Source organism: Phycodurus eques, chromosome 3 (assembly GCF_024500275.1).
Source record: "Phycodurus eques isolate BA_2022a chromosome 3, UOR_Pequ_1.1, whole genome shotgun sequence".
NCBI classification, from domain to species: Eukaryota; Metazoa; Chordata; class Actinopteri; order Syngnathiformes; family Syngnathidae; genus Phycodurus; species Phycodurus eques.
The window spans coordinates 26,951,304-26,968,669 of NC_084527.1; the positions used below are offsets into that span (position 1 = coordinate 26,951,304).

General features: G+C 42.0%; 1 protein-coding gene across 9 annotated transcripts in view; it reads right to left on the reverse strand.

Annotated features, from left to right (window-relative positions):
* Window positions 1–11,029: 11,029 nt before the first annotated feature.
* Window positions 11,030–17,366, reverse strand: part of cdca2 (cell division cycle associated 2) — a 55,487-nt gene continuing 49,150 nt past the window's right edge. For all 9 annotated transcript variants that reach the window (XM_061672955.1, XM_061672960.1, XM_061672961.1 and 6 more), the window contains one exon: window positions 11,030–17,193. In XM_061672955.1, the coding sequence (XP_061528939.1) occupies window positions 16,409–17,193 (785 nt within the window). In that variant the 3' untranslated portion in view covers window positions 11,030–16,408. The remainder of the gene's footprint in view (window positions 17,194–17,366) is intronic.

Genomic DNA, 17,366 nt, shown 5'->3' on the forward strand with positions numbered 1-17,366 from the left:
GTGTCCACCACTGCTTTTTTTTTTTGTTTTTTTTTTTTGTCCATGTGAAACTAGCAAGCGTCCTGCTGCACTTGGCTCATTGCCAAGTTCCCCGAACTCTCAAAACCGAGTGAAACTTCCTCTCCTGAAAAGAGCTGAAACGTACAACGGAAATTTCCAAGAATGTGCCCCCACCCGTAGGGTAACAGCACCAGCCTTACCCCACCCTCCCCGTGACCCATGCGCCAGGGAGAGACAGCAGCTGGAAGGTGAAGTAAAGCTTGTTGGCACTCAGTTCCAACTCAAAGCAGACACCTCTGGACTGCTCACACCAACTTCCTGCCTGCTTACTTGAAATGGCATCACCTCCACCTGTGAAGTGCTTCAGACCTCCGCAGATTACACTTGCTCATCTGACACAAGCAGCAGACAAATTCTTGGCTTGACAAATCAATGGTGCTGTTGTGGTTAACAGTCGTTAAAGTGGATGTGCACTTCCAACGGAGGCCCTTCCCCATTAACATGAACAAATACGTGCGACTTTAACACCATTACAGAACAGGCGGGGAAGAAGCGGTTGTAGCAGTGGTAAACTTTGCTGAACCGCGAATACCCTGGTCAAAGTGAGGATGCTTTCATGTGTGTGTGTGATTGTGTGTGTGTGTGTGTATGTATATATATATATATATATATATATATATATATATATATATATATATATATATCGCCACACAGCACCCCATATCGACAGAAAAAAACCCTGGAATTGTTGAAATTTTTGCAGATTTATTAAAAAAGAAAAACTGAAATATTACACAGCCATACATATTCAGACCGTTTGCTCAGTATTTAGTAGAAGCTCCCTTTTGAGCTAATACAGCCATGAGTCTTTTGGGGAATGATGCAGCAAGTTTTTCACACCTGCATTTGGGTATCCTCCGCCATTCCTCCTTGCAGATCCTCTCCAGTTCTGTCAGATTGGGTGGGCAGCCATTTTCAGGTTTTTCCAGAGATGCTCAATTGGGTTCTGCGTGGGCCATTCAAGAACAGTCACGGAGTTGTTCTGAAACCACTCCTTCGTTATTTTAGGTGTGTGCTTAGGGTCATTGTCTTGTTGGAAGGTGAACCTTCGACCAGTCTGTACTTGGCCACATTCATCTTTCCTTTGATTGCAACTGGTCGTCCTGTCCCTGCAGCTGAAAAAGACCCCCACAGCATGATGCTGCCACCACCATGCGATGAGCAGTGCCTGGTTTTCGCCACACATACCGCTTAGAATTAACACCAGAAAGTTCTATCTTGGTCTCATCAGACCAGAGAATCGTATTTCTCAACATCTTGGAGTCCTTCAGGTGTTTTTTTTTTTTTTTTTTTAGCAAACTCCATGCGGGCTTCCATGTGTCTTGCACTGAGGAGAGGCTTCTGGAGGATTATGGAGGCCACTGTGCTCTTTGGAACCTTAGGTGCAGTAGAATATTTTTGTAACCTTGGCCAGATCTATGCCTTGCCACAATTCTGTCTCTGAGCTCTTCAGGCAGTTCCTTTGACCCCATGATTCTCAATTGTCTGACATGCACTGTGAGCTTTAAGCACTTATATAGACAGGTGTGTGGCTTTCCTAATCAAGTTCAATCAGTATAATCAAACACAGCTGGACTCCAATGAAGGTGAAGAACGATCTCAAGGATGATCAGAAGAAATGGACAGCACCCGAGTTAAATATGAGTGTCACAGCAAAGGGTCTGAATACTTATGGCTGTGTGATATTTCAGTTTTTCTTTTTTTTTTAAATCAGCAAAAATTTCAACAATTCCGTTTTTTCTGTCAATATGGGGTGCTGTGTGTACATTAATGAGGGATAAAAAAAAAATAACTTAAATGATTTTAACAAATAGACAGATAGAAATAAAATATTTTGTCTTCTCTTACCACTGAATACATGTCCAACTTTGCTCTAACGAGGAGCTGAATAGAAAAATTGACAACTGGTATTTGATCCACAAAAGGACCAATACATTTCAAAGGATGTTCTTCTTCCAGTGCTTCTCTCTGTTGCAACTTCCTGATAACACGCTGTGATACTGTAAAACCAGTGGCCACTTCCCGCTGAGAACATTTGATTTGAAGCCTCACAATGGTGATGTGCTGTGGATCAATTGTGAGGTATTTATTGCCTTTGTCTTGCATTGCCAAGATGTGAACAGCATAATGGATACGACTGTTTAAATAACAATCCTAACTGAACCTGGAAATATATTGGTCGATGAGTGTGCCCAATGTGTGGAGTATGTACAGTGTGGGTATTAAAAAAATGTGCAGAGTGTGTGGAAGTAAGTAAGTGGGAGTAAGAGGCTAGACTCCCGTGGGTCCAGCCAGGCCCGACCGGTCGCAGACCACAAAGAAAATGGGGGAAGTAGAGCAGCCCGCAGTCCAGATCAAAATTAATACTCGACCCGGGGCTCCCCACAACCAGCACCAACATCAAACCCACGAGCCAACAGGCAATGCGTGCAGAAACACCCCAACTGACCCAACACCCATCCATCAATGTCCCAGCTAAAAGCCAAATACAGCCTCGCCAACACAATCATCCGGGACCGTCCCACCACGCAACATGGTCCACCCGCGCAAGCCTCAACCCGACTCCCTGCTCCAAGCCCACAGCCCCCCCCCCCCCCCCGAAGGGCATGCACTGGAACCCAGCACCCCGACACAAAAAGCAACCCCACACGGCACCTCCCCTCCCCTTCTATTTTGAACTTCGCCATTCAGCTCCTTGTTAGAGAACAGTAAGTGGTGCAAAAAGTATAGAAATATTTAACAGTTGGACATGTGCATTCAAAAGTCCAGAAAATGTCAAATTAAAGCTCACCTGTGAAGGTTTTTGTGCATTTTAGGGTTGTCCTGAAATTTGACCATAAAGCTCAATAGCCCAAACTTTTTGTGAGGAGCGTGTATCGGCTCCTTTTTGGTGTGTTATTATGTGAACACAGCAAAAATAAACAAATACTTGCTACACAAGGTGATCATGGTCAAATCTGTAAGGACTTTGATTTAAGGATTTGGGACTAATAAGTGGAAGGATCTCTTATGCATAGTAAAAAAGCAAGTCAGGGTGTAGTACACCAAACATAACTGTACTGCCTTGTAGAAACTTAGCTATAGTGAATGTAACTACAGCTACCTAGTTGCAATACATGTATTCCCCCCCCCCCCCCCCCCCCCCCCCGCCCTGAGGTAAAAAATGTGTCATCTGTTCACTCATTTTCTATATGGCTTATTCTCATAGGGTTGCAGGTGAGCAGGAGCCTATCCCAGTTGACTTTGGGCGAAAGGCAGGGACCCCCACTAGACCGCGAATAGCGAAAATCTGCGGTTAATTGACGCCCACGATAATAGCATTGAAAAAAAATGTATGGATTTTTTCAAACCCCCCAAATTCTTGAATAATCAATTTTTGGGATTGGTTGCCCCCACCCCCCCCAGATCTGATGACTGGACCACAATGTCAGAAAAGAAAGAAATATATATATTATATATTGTTGCACCTTGTAAAACAAATCGTAAAATGTCTGCATAAAGAGCTTCATCACAGAGGCATTTTTTTACAGATTCACACAACAAACAACAACTGCGTTATACGACTGTTTGGTCTGCAGACCTCCCAGGTCCAAGAGCAGCAGTTCAGTAGTGTTTGCAGAGCAGGATGCCTTACTGACAACAATGCAGCCTCCAGGATTCTCTCACACATTCTTGTGGGCCTGCTGCTCGGCGGGCTCAACAGGCTTTGTCTACTTCTCCCCTCCTGGATCCACCATAACCCCCCTTCCAGCTCCTTCCAAGTCATCCCCTCCCTTTTTTTTTTTTTTTACCCAAGCACAGATTTACACAGGAACTTCTTCAGCAACTCCATTAAGCGGCATAAGACAAGTTAGGTTAAAAAGCATGTGGTTCATCGGTTTGTAGTGAATGCAAATGATACAAATCCTTAATTTAATTACCGTGAGCCGATGTCATTGCATTTACATTAGAAGCCAACCGACACTCTTAAATCACTGCAGGCTAATGGGAGCATAAGTTGTTCACATGAATGATGAGGCCGACACAGTCCCCAATCACATTACAGAGCGAGTAACGATCTGCGCTGCTCTAATGTAAACTGTGGCGAATCAGTATTTAATTCAATAATTCCCTAATTGAATAATGAGATTCCTCTCAGTGTAAAGATATTCCTGTTTGTCTGCCTCCGATGCAAGCAGGAGGCTGCTGATGGAGCCTGTTATGTAATCATTGTGAACTGCATGAAACACAGATGATTCTGAGCGATACGCAACGACATGACAGTCTTGTAGTATATCACAGTGAAGGTGCAAAATGGCTTCATTCAATATGGATGACAATGACAAAAGGGTTTCATGTTTATTATTCCATTTGAAGCTAGACGGTGAGTAATCACTCCCTGCACGAAGCAAGACTGAAGGGATGCACAGGTGTTGCCATTTTTGATGACAACACATTTTAAAGGCTTCACCACATAGACTAAGTGAACAAAGTCAATTCATCTTAAAGTGTTAAGACTCCTTTGGGCTTCATTTTAATGCCAGACAATTCTGCGCTTCCGGATTGGCGGGAACAATTTGGAGTAGACAATTTATGGTTCCAGCATGTCTGTGCCTCAGTGCACGAAGCAAATTCCGTAATTTGTAGGCAGGGTTGGATGATGTTGGTTTGGAAGAATTTAAGAACCTTGACAGCCAAGCCCATCGAACAATCTGGACCAGAGATTGTGAGCCAGCAGGTCCCCATTGTCCAACATCTGGGTCCTATGCCATCACAAAAATTCCCACACACACATTTCAACATTTTGAAGAAAGTCTCCCCAGAATAGTGGAAGCTGTTTTAACCGCAAAATAAGGATTAAATCCAAATTTTCGTCTGTTACCGGTTCCTCCAAGTCAGAAGTTGTTTTTTTTTTTTGTTTTTTTTGGGGGGGGGGGGGGGGGGGGGGGGGGGCTGGATTGTGTAGTGTGCTAGCTAAAATGCCCATATGTGACTGAATATATCCATTTATTTTCTAAACCGCTTATACTCATTAGGGTCGGAGGTGAGTTGGCACCTATCCCAACGGACTTTGGGCAAGAGATGGGGTGCACCCTAGACTGACTGTCAGCCAGTCACAGGTCACATATAGACCAATACCCATTCACACTCACATTCAGACCTTAGTACAATTTAGTCTGCAATAAACCTAACATGCATGCTTTGGGGGGAATTTGGGAGGAACCTGGAAAAAAGCCACGCAAGCATGGGGAGAACATGCAAACTCTAAACAGGAAGGCCCGAACACAGATTTGAACCCCCAACCTCAGAACTGTAAGGTGGATGTGCTAACCACACCCCCACCGATGAATGAATTCCAATGAATGTGTACACAACTGCTGCTACGCGGGTTAAATCAAGAAAAGTGGCAGAAAAAGCAGAACAAATGTATAGGTTGGTCGAGTTGCGGGACACCCCGTTGTGTGATGAGATCTGTTCGTGCACGGTTCTGGGAATGAGAGTTCATATTTTTCATACCTTATTGGTTATCTTTGCAAAGATTTCATTCTAAAGCTGGACTCCTTTTAGACCACAGACTGTTAGAACTATGTGCACAGAGGCTTTCACACAGTTCCCATGCTGACAAACGTTTGTCTTTGAGGTCATCAGTCCAAGGAAGTGAATGCAACTTTGTCATGCAGCAATGTGGATATATATATATATATATATATATATATATATATGGTTAGAGTAGGTTCACAGGGCAAATATAGATGTGTGTATCAGAACTTAATAGGACGAGTGAATTTTTCAATATCAGTTTCCCTACTTTGTATGATACCCTTCACATTTAGAGCATCAACTTGAAGTTTGACAGGAGGCCTTTATAATCGGAACCGAATCCAAGTTTAATAATAAGGATTAAAGTATGCGCGTAATCATGACCACATCCTCAACACTGCTGTGACTCGTCAAAATTAGTCAGCAATGCACTGTGCACTAGCGATAGAAAACGGTCGAAATTGACCAATCATTTCTCCTCCAACGAATCAAACAAGAAACCATTTAATTCTATACAAACTCGCTTTTCATCATTGCTAGTAACTTGACACTTTGAGATCGACGCTTGTCACAGTTTGACATCATTTTCTTGAAAAGACTAACCAGGTTGTACCGGCCCCTCCGTGTTCCCATCGAGCTCAAATGCTGCCGTATGCTGGTCGTATGTAAGCCGAAAATGGTTCTGGGTGATCGATGTCGCAAAACAGTCGACCGTTTTGGTTATTTTGTCCAAGTCGCTCGAACGAAAATATGACCGACACTTAAAAATGTCAAAAGTCAATATTGTCTCCCACTCCTTCTGAAGCAATTGATTGATCCTTCTGTGATTATTTTGGGAGATGATTGCATCAATTCCAAATAGCCGTCGTGAAGCGGTTGTTGTTTGTTTGCAGTTATGAAATTGAGTGACCGCTTGCTCGTAACGCGTTTTGACCGACAAAGTTACGAGCACAATGCCTGTTTCTAATAAGTGCCTTAAAGAAATCTCACCGTGGAATGTCATTAACTTCTGTTGAGTGGTTGGCGCACGCTTTTAGCAGATATTGGCAGAGTGGTTGCATGATTTTCCCGATATTTTCCTCACTGTGCCTATTTCCGTCGATGACTGCTAAAATATCACACTTCGGCGCTGGTCAAAAACCACAAAAATGCGTTTGACGTTTGATTCTTGATACAATATTATTTTATGTCTACATTGATACCTGATTACTGACGATACTGTTGTGTGTTAATATTTGAAACCTTTTAATGTATTTTGCCGTTAATAATTGCTCGTAACATTTCACCACATCCGTGGAATGACCCATATACAGGTTAGCCTCTTCTCACACATAAAAGCCCGCATGGAGTTTGCTAAAAAAAAAAACACCTGAAGGACTCCAAGATGGTGAGAAATACGATTCTCTGGTCTGATGAGACCAAGATAGAACTTTCTGGCCTTAATTCTAAGCGGTATGTGTGGAGAAAACCAGGCACTGCTCATCACCTGTCCAATACAGTCCCAACAGTGAAGCATGGTGGTGGCAGCATCATGCTGTGGGGGTCTTTTTCATCTGCAGGGACAGGACGACTTGTTACAATCGAAGAAGAGATGAATGCGGCCAAGTACAGGGTTATCCTGGACAAAAACCTTCTCCAGGGTGCTCAGGACCTCACACTGGGCCGAAGGTTCACCTTCAAACAAGACAATGACCCTAAGCACACAGGTAAAATAACGAAGGAGTGGCTTCAGAACAACTCTGTGACTGTTCTTGAATGGCCCAGCCAGATGCCTGACTTAAACCCAATTGAGCATCTCTGGAAAGACCTGAAAATGGCTGCCCACCAATGTTCATCATGCTTCACCTGTTTGCATCATTCCCAAAAAGACTCACGGCTGTATTAGCTCAAAAGGGTGCTTCTACTAAAGGGTCTGAATACTTATGGCTGTGTGATATTTCAGTTTTTGTTTTTTAATAAATCTGCAAACATTTCAACAATTCCGTTTTTTTTCCTAAATGATTTTAGCAAAAGGTTGCAATATAAAAAAATAAATTTAAGGGGGTCTGAATACTTTCCGTACCCACTGTGTGTGTGTGTATATGTATACACACACACAGCAAACATAAATGAACACAACTGACTTAAAAACTCATGTTAAATAGAGCAACTCACCATAAGCAGAATCAGTGTAAGCCCTGGGCTTGTTCCTTATGTCCAGCCTGCGCCGTCATTTGGTCTTCGTTCCTGTCATTGCAGAAAAGCCGGCTTCACAAAGATATGATGTTGGAAATGGTAGCAGGGAATTCAGTTGATCTCTTTTTCTTTCAAAAGAACTCCAAGGGCTTATCTTTGAGTCCAGGTGCTTGGTCTTCACATGTCGTTGGCTAGCTTGTTGTCACATTCAGTATTATGCAGAGAGGAATCGGTGCGTGAGAGTTACTTGTTGAGATAAACCCATATTTGAAGTCCTGATATTTTCTATTGAAAGCTTTATTTTTCTTTGAGGTCATACACTCGTCTTCTGGCTCCTCGGGTGGCCTTTTTCCTTTTGAAAAGAAGCTCTCCAAAGACGTTTGCTTTTTACTCTTTTTTTTTTCCGCGAGTTTGCAGCCTTACTTTTAGTAACGCAGCACTTGATTGACGTGCAGCCTAGTGTTGTTTCGCTCGCGAAATTTTCGTTCAAAAGAATGAATCTTTTCAGTGGACGTAATGAACTGAATCAGTTTATGAAATGATGTTTTTTTTTTAGCTTGGCCGCCGTTAGCAAGTCGGCTGGGGGCGGAAACAGAAGTGTTCTCTGCAGTCTTGACGTGTCTATTGAGACGCAACAGCTGTTGTGGCGGAGAAGATCCGGTCAATTTTTTTTAAATGAAACACATTTGACACGTGAAACGCAATACAATGAAATAAATTGGTCATACTTTCTATGCGGCCTGGTAACAAAGGCCTCACGGACTGGTACCGGTCTGCGGACCGGGGTTTGGGGACCACTGCTCTAACTTGCTGTGAACTTGCCTGGGGGGCAGCTTAGTGAGGAAGGGGCCTTGCTGAAGAACACCTCATATCACTGAAGGGAATCAAACCTGAGGCTATTCGGTCACATGCCCCATTCTTAACCAACCAGAGAAGACTTCTCCTGTACATACAGTGACCGGCAATAATTAAGAACCCCCTGCATTCAATGCTATCCAATACAAGAACTTTATCAATAAATCCCTGTATCAAGACAGTTTAGTCGAACACAAATCTATTCTGTTGTATGAATGGCAACACGTGGATACACAGGTTCATTGTAGCTTCTGCTATCTAGTGGAAGAGCACTTAATTGTTCTGCTGTCACAATGCGTCGCCTGCATAGATATTATAGAAAAACATTATTTGTAGTAATTAAATAATTGTTATCACTCCAAAGTGTCAACATCGCTTAGTTTAATCTGAAGTGAACCAGAGGGCCGATAGCAGAGGTCACCAATAGTTACTGTATGCTTATCTTATCAGGCTCTATCAAAACCCCCACACCTGTGAAGTGATGTGCGAAAGTGCATTTTGGTCTGATTCAGGCATAGTACTCACCAAAGCCATTCAGACAATCATCAATAACCTTTAATGATCAACAAAATATGGTCATTTTAATATTATGACGTGTGGAGATCAGCAGTTCATTTTAAGCAGTTGCGCCTTCAGGTCCATTCAGCAGGAAGCTGGCAAGGTAATTATAAGGTTGTCAAACTCTTCGAGTTTCCATGATTGGCTGCCAATTGTCTAAAGGCCACATATTGTTAACTCCACAATGATTTTCTCTCACGTGGATGAATTTTGATATCATTGTGCATTGACTTGCTGTGCTGAAGTTTGTCCCAAGAGATTGACCCAATTAAAGCTTATTTAAACACCTAGAGAGAGAGAGAGAGAGAGAGGGCCTGTGCTTTTTCTGATGATGCAACAAGCAGAGGAGAGGTAAAGTATGTTGCACACACAGGATACGGCATACATCCATACCTGCAGGCACTACAGATGGCACTGCAGATCTGTAGACTGAGAAACTGAAGGCGCCATGAACTGATGCAAGGACCAGATTTTAAAAAAGAAAATAAACATTTGAAAAAAATTCTCTTATGATGCGGCACGGTGTTCTGAGGACCGGGGCTCAAATCCCGTCCCCGCCTGTGTGGAGTTTACATGTTCTCCCCGTGCCTGCGTGGGTTTTCTCCGGGCACTCCGGTTTCCTCCCACATCCCAAAAACATGCATAGTTGGTTGATCGAAGACTCTAAATTGCCCTTTGGTGTGAATGTGTGCGCGAATGGTTGTTTGTTTATATGTGCCCTGCGATTGGCTGGCGACCAGTTCAGGGTGTACCCCGCCTCTCGGCCGAAGATAGCTGGGATAGGCTCCAGCACGCTCGCAACCCTAGTGAGGAGAAAGCGGTACAGATAATGGATGGATGGATGGATGGATGGATGTCAGCACTCCTAATGACTACGGCAATATTCAGCCTTCATACTTTAATTTTGCTTATTTCCGCAAGACAATGCCAAACCACATTCTGTACGTGTTACAACAGCGTGGCTTCGTAGTAAGAGAGTGCAGGTACTATACTGGCCTGCCTGCAGTCCAGACCTGTCTCCCATTGAAAATGTGTGGCGCATTATGAAGCGTAAAATACGACAACGGAGACCCCGGACTGTTGAACAGCGTAAGCTGTACGTCAAGCCAGAATGGGAAATAATTCCACCTACAAAGCTTCAACAATTAGTGTCCTCAATTCCCAAACGTTTGTATGTAACACAGTGGTAAACATGACCCTGTCCCAGCATTTTTGGAACGTGTTTGCTGCCATAAAATTAAGTTAATGATTATTTTCTAAGACCAATAAAAGTTTATCAGTTTGAACATTAAATATCTTGTCTTTGTAGTGTATTCAATTAAATATAGGTCGAACATAAGTTGCAAATCATTGTATTCGGTTTTTATTTAAGTTTAACCCAACAGCCCAACTTCATTGGAGTTGGGGTTTTTCGGTAAAGTTGCAGTGGTTCAATTCATTATATTATCAACATGTATAATTTCTTTATGAAACAATGAATACAAGGCTGTTTTGCAGTTGGTCTGTGTCCCTGATATTCCCCTGGAAAATAAACCTATTGTGTTGCTGAACTAACTATGGAGGGTACTGTCAGACTAGTAGGAATACAGAAAGTTGGCAATCTTGTATTCGCTAAGCTTGTTACCTTAATTGCAAGTAACTGATATATTGAATAATAATTCCGTTACTGATGGAATTTTAAGTAATGTATGCAGGCATGTGCACAGACATTTTTGGGTTTGTTAAATGTAACCCCCCCCCCCCCCCCCCAAAAAAAGGACACTCATTGCAATAATAATTCATTCAATTCAGAAAATGTTTTAATGTATTTATTTCTGTTAACGAAATTAATAGTCAATCATACAACTATTAAAAAGGTGGTGAAGGGAGGTTTCAGTGGATATAAAAGTCAACACACCCCTGTACAAATGGGGGCAAGGCAGGCGCAAAAGTACAATTCTCTCAAGGACTCAAACTATTGGTCTGTAAAATTAATGACAAATAGGTTAGTTTTTCTTTTAAATATTGAAGACAAAATATGGTTCAGGGCAAAAGGGCAGGTGCTTTAGCATCACCTAGTGGCTATGTGTGCATGTGTCCAAGTATAGCATCGTGTATAGGTGCCTTAATTATTCCCTTATTTTATACACGTTAGGCGTTATGTGCCAGCCCAAAATTACCACTGGTCTCACCCCGGCCAACCACTGATTATTCTCTGGCTCCGCCCCTGTTAATAAGGTTTTGCCTTGCAGTTCTAGAACCTTAAACACCACTTCTCAGATTAAGGCAGTATGTGTACAGTATGAAGTTGAGTATGTCTGTAATTTTAATCCTTTGTGGATTAGAGAACATCTCAAGTGAATCCAAACGTGCACCCAATTCTTGTTTTTAACCCTAAAAAAGGTGGCAGTTCAACTAAATCATTAAAATCACAAAATGAATATAACAATCATGCCCATGATGAGTGTATGTACACTTCTGACCACAACTATGGTCTCAATACACTGGAGTGCGAAGGATTTTCGAAATCACATTCAGATGTGGTATGCCCCCTATACGTTCATGATGACGGATCCACTGAATTTGCAATAAATCTGGTTGTTTTACCAAAGATTATACGAGTACATTAATGTTCCACGTACACAATAATAAATTCCCATATACTGTATATATACTGAGTGAACCAGCTGACACACAAGCAGAGCACACTTCCCATATACTGTAAGTCAAGAGTGTCTTGTTCTGCCATGCCAAGACATTTTAAGGATTTATACAGTAATGCTAATGGTTCCTTCATGCTGTGCAAAATTCCAACCTCATTCAGTTTGCATTGAAATACATAGTTTTTTTTCTCTATGTATATATACAATTTCCCTTAATGCAAATGACAACGCCTCTTTCAGGGTCATTAAAACAAGCATAATCTCCCACTTAACGTGAAATACTGGAGGTTTCTCAGTATTGTACAGCCACAGTACAGTGACAATAGGATGAGATACAGTAATTGGTAAAATACAACGAAATGGGTGTGATTGGTCGGTGACCAGTCTAGGGTATGCCCCACCTCTTGGCCAAAGTTGGCTGAGATGGGGTCCAGCTCACCTGTAACCCTATCGAGGACAAATGCTATCGAAAATTGTAAAATATAACACTACTGTTTTTCCATGCATATATTTTAAAGGTGACATTTGCATTTGACCAATCACAGTAGTGAGCCCCCCCCCACACACACACACGAATGGATTTTTACACTGTAAAAATGTTACTTTAAAGTTGCCTCATTTAATAATGATTTATGATGGTTGTTTTAAACAAATCAGAGCCATTTTTGTTATTGTGTTTATAGTTGGCAGTGGTGTACAAGTGCACCGCATCATACTGCGGTATATTTCCACTTAAAAAAAAAATCGGATTTGATTGTGCAGGTATACATAACAGTTGATTCGCTGGTCAATAAATCAGCCTTTAAGAAGCCCAGTGGCTGCAATCCCTCACATGTATCAACTCACAGTGATGTGTATAGGGTGACTTCCCTCACTAAGCACACAGTACACACCTTGTTGAGGCATACAGACGCAGCTGTTTGCAGTAGACCTCAGACAGCTGCAGACACACTGGGCCAGTAAGCAAACAGAGTAGCTTCTAGACGCTCTTGTTGTCATCTCGCCTTTGTTTGTTTCCCTCCTACTGCTGTCTCGGCCCTGCAGGAGAGCTGTGCCGGGCTTACGGATCTTGCTCTAAGCATCAATAATGGAGGACTAACCGCACAGAAAGCACTGAGGCAGTGGGACAACTTAATACCATTCAGATACTAATTAACTTCTTGAAACACCGGGGTCTGTAAATCTGCAAGTGTGAATAACCGATTAAATGTCTTTGTGTCTGAGCAGACGGCACGCAACCTATTTAAAATGGGGTGTCAAATAAAGTGTACCATGGGTGTGAAATCTTGCTTTTATGAGGGACAGTGGTGGGAAGTAGCAAAGTACAAATACAGTACTTCATTACAGGAGGCCGACTTAAGTCGAATTTTCAGACGCCTGTAATTACATTGATTACTTGTTTTTGACGACTTTTCATTTCAAAGGTGGGGTATGCAGTTTTTGCCCCGGTAGCAAGATTTGAATGTGGCCTCACTTCACGAAAAAAAATTGAAAATGAATATCAGTGCTTTCTACTCCTTCTTCGTCATAACAGTTTTGTTTTTTTTTTTACTTTTTCCAACCTCTGTGGAAGATGAAACAACATATAAAAGAGGTAAATAGAGATAGGTGAAGTCCACAACGGTGGAGATCGTGATTAACTGAGCTCTTGGGATTTGGGAAAAACATGGACAGAAGTGCAATGGGGGACCGTCAACCATGGAGCATTAACTACGATGGCAGCAGATTCAGAGAAGCAAGGTATTCACCATCCATTCCCTTATTTAAGAGAATGTTTTTGGATTGATTCCCGGCCAATGTGCTGTGTTGTGCGAACCTAAAAACCACAAGCCCCTGACATTCCAAAATTCTGTCTTGGCGTAAAATATAAATCGGTGTATTTTTTTTCTCCCAGCTATCATCATTAGCCAACTTAGCATTTTTTTGTTACGCAGTTCACATGAGCAAAGTGTGTTCCCACACTTGTGAGAGCATAAGTCAGGTGCTATGCGTTTGGTTTCGAAAAACAAATGTAACACAATTTTTGTTCTTCTTGATATGAGCATTGTAAGTTAATAAAAGTGGTAAACTATTTTGTGTCAAGGTTTTTTCTCCATTGTGCAATGTTATCAAAACAGTTATAGTATATAATTTTTTTTTCTTTTAAACTTTTGTGCTCCTTTACTCTACTTTTATTCAAATTTTATCAGTACTGCTACTTTTTGTTATACACAAGTACCTGTACTATCTTCTTGAATACAGAGTGCGAGTACTTTTGCCACCTTTCATTAGAGATGGGAATAAGAACCCATATAAAGAGGTGATTTATCGGGCCCTTTGAGCCGTCGCGTGTGTCTCAAGGACTGCGTTTAGTTTACGGCAGTGCGTCAAAGCAATGAAACTACAGTAGAGCCATGACCCACAATCACATGGGCCTGGGAGCACATGGACGGTAAGCAGGAGAAAGAAAGCAACTCAGTTTTTGCAAGTCCTTCTCTCCAGCTGTCAGACCCTCTCCATGTCCCATGGGGGGTTGCCACGGTGACAGGAGGCCACATGTCTTGGGGGCGTCGTCTTGGTCAAAGGACCCCATTGTTCTTGTTCTAAGCTGTCTTCACTATCCCCTTCTGCCAGGGACGGCGGCTTTGGCTTCACACCCCTCACTCACACATCCAAAAACAGAGCTTCTATAGAGGTGCAATATTCTGCTTGCACAGTTTAGCGATACAGGAGCCTTTTCAGTCACACTAAGTTTGACCATCAAAGGACTCAAGTCAATAAAGGTGGGCACATCATGTTTTAAAAACAAACACATTTCTACTTTTTTTTTCTCTTTCCTTTTTTTGTTAAAATAAAATCAATGAAACCGATCCATAAAAAATGTAATGATCACTTGCTCACGACTTCTTTCATTTGCTAGGAGTGCTTGATCACGTGAGGGGAGCACAAGCAGTAAATCAAGGCGACCACTCGATGGCACTAAAGTCTTGCTACGTCGCTCAAGCAGGCTCGTGAGGGATCATTCATCTACCAGATGGACAAGGCCTTGGCATTCAACCAAGAAACTGGGACCTTAGTGTCCTTCAGCCATGTGACACTGGCTTGAAACAAAAGTGGAGAGTCAATTACACTGTGATGGATACATCACACTCCCACATCTTTCCAGATGCCAATTGTCCTGTGTGGACTGAACGTGAAACTCAAGTCGTTACCACTGACACTAAAAACTCTCGAGTGTGCAGTGGGATGCTATTGTATTGCTGCTTTGAATCTGGGAGTAGTAGGCGGTCAATTTCATTTCATTTAACGCCATTCAGTTGATCAGAATGGTCATTTGGAGATCCCGGCATTCACATTTGCCTAAAGTGATCGATCACAGTTCATGAGCGGAATTTATACCAGTTGCAACAGGTGCATCTAAATAAATTTGTATCTTTTTCATCATTTTTATTTCAGTAGTTCAATTAAAAAAGTAAAACTCATAGATTCACTGAGCTCACAGGAAAATACTTTACAGAAGGCCAATTCCTACCCAATTTCTCTCTCTCTCTATATATATATATATATATAAAAAAAAAAAACACTTTTTGGATTATGTAATATTGCTTTTTCTTGAGATGGCGAATTTTAGTCACTAACAAAATATACTAACTTCGAATATTTCACTGTGTAGTGAATACATATACAAGGTTCCTTTCTGTATTGAACCACTGTACTGAAATGAATTAAGTTTGCCACACTATTCCAATTTATTGAGATGTACATGTATGCGCAAGTACAAATGTTAAAGTGGAAATTGTGACACTGAAGATAACGTGATGTGTGCATGCAGGGATAAATACTGTATAGTATAATTTCAGTGTAATGTGTATTTAGTATTATTTATTAATTATAAACTTAAGTATTTAATAGTTTACTGTACTGTAGGTCAGGTTTGATGGCTACCTGTTCGAATTACATGATTCAGTGGCCTTCAAAGTTGCGTATAGGCCTTAGACTTATTTTTATGGAAGTGGATTGTTGTTGGTTGAATGTCTGTCCGGGTGCATATTACACATTGCAAAGCAAAAGGAACAGTTGGTTTGGTAAGATAAAATTTTTATTCCTCATTTCTTCTAAGGTTCCACCAGGAATCTAAGTTGGCCCAATGACGCAAGGGCTAATTTGTTTTCTGCACTACTATTTAGCCCTTTTCTCCATAGCTATTACATTAATCCAGTAGCCTCTAACCTTGTCTGATAGATTGGTACTGCACTCAGGCCGTCTTCATCTATCCACTAAGAGAAAAAGATCGACTCATTGAGGCTCGATCTCGTGACTTTGGAGTGTGCGGAGGGAATGTGTGGTTGGATATTGATTGGGAGGAGGTCAGCATAAATGATTGGGCTTCTGTGTATTGAGTGGCTTGCATAGAGAGACGCTGCAAATAATTGGTTCAGGACAAAAGCATCAGCACTTTCATCCCATAAAACAAGGTTAACAAAGACAATTGAGAGAAAAAAAGAAAAAAAAAACACACAAGGAATGTTCTAGTGGAAGGCAAAAACTATACAAGTATCACAAAGTGATGTGCGAAGTGTCCTCAGACAGCGTAGAACAGAATCTGCGACTCCAGGTCTTCACTGTTTGGTTTTGGGGGAGAGCTGAAGTACCCAGGCCAGACCTGTATGATTATCTGTGTTGCTTTGGTTCCTTAGGCTGCGGCGCACTGAGCGCTGCCCATTGCTGGGAACACGTTTGAAGACATCCTCAATATTCAAGTAAGTCTGCCAGGAAGCCATCCCACTGTTGACTTGAGCCTCTTCTTCGGGACTTTCAGACTTTGAGGCACTGGGTTTTTTCTGCTGTGTTTCAACTTCCTGTTTAGGTTTTTCGTCTGCCAGGTTCACAGAGCGCCTCCTGCTTCTTGACACGTTTAGGGCCTGCTGGGTTGTTGTCATGGTGGCTGTTGTTGTTGCGGTCACTGTGGTGGTTTCTTCTAACAGGCAGGCTGAGGTGGAGCCATCAACAATCAGATGACATTCTGAATTTGCATCTGTGTGTGTGCTGGGTGAGACAGCATCTGTTTGGGTGCAATGTTCTTCAGCACCAGCTGACACTTGTTCTGGTACTATGTGTTCTGATGGGGCTTCCATTGACACAGCAGTGATTGTAGTGACCTCTTCTTCATCATTCTCACTTGTGTTCTCTGCGGTCTGCATTTGAGGCTCCACACATAGTAGGTCATCAACTGAAACATTGACCTTCTTTAATCCCCTCGTGATCCTGGATCTTGGTGAGCTCCTCTTCTTCTCCGTGGCTCTTTTGCTAGTGAACACTGGAGCTCCTGATCGACTGTCACCATAGGAAACTGCAGTCCTCGGGCCCCTTCTAGCTGATTCACTCTTCAGGTATGAACTTTCATCTGGGATTATTGGGAGAAATTGAAAGCACAGCACAAAATTCACTACTTCTGGCTTCACAAATATCAGGCTTTCCAAGATTTTAAAAGGGGCATATGGAAAATCGAATTATTAATGTTTGTATGCAAATAGTCTGCCCACCCATCAAGTGTGAAATTAAACAACCAAGTGCATC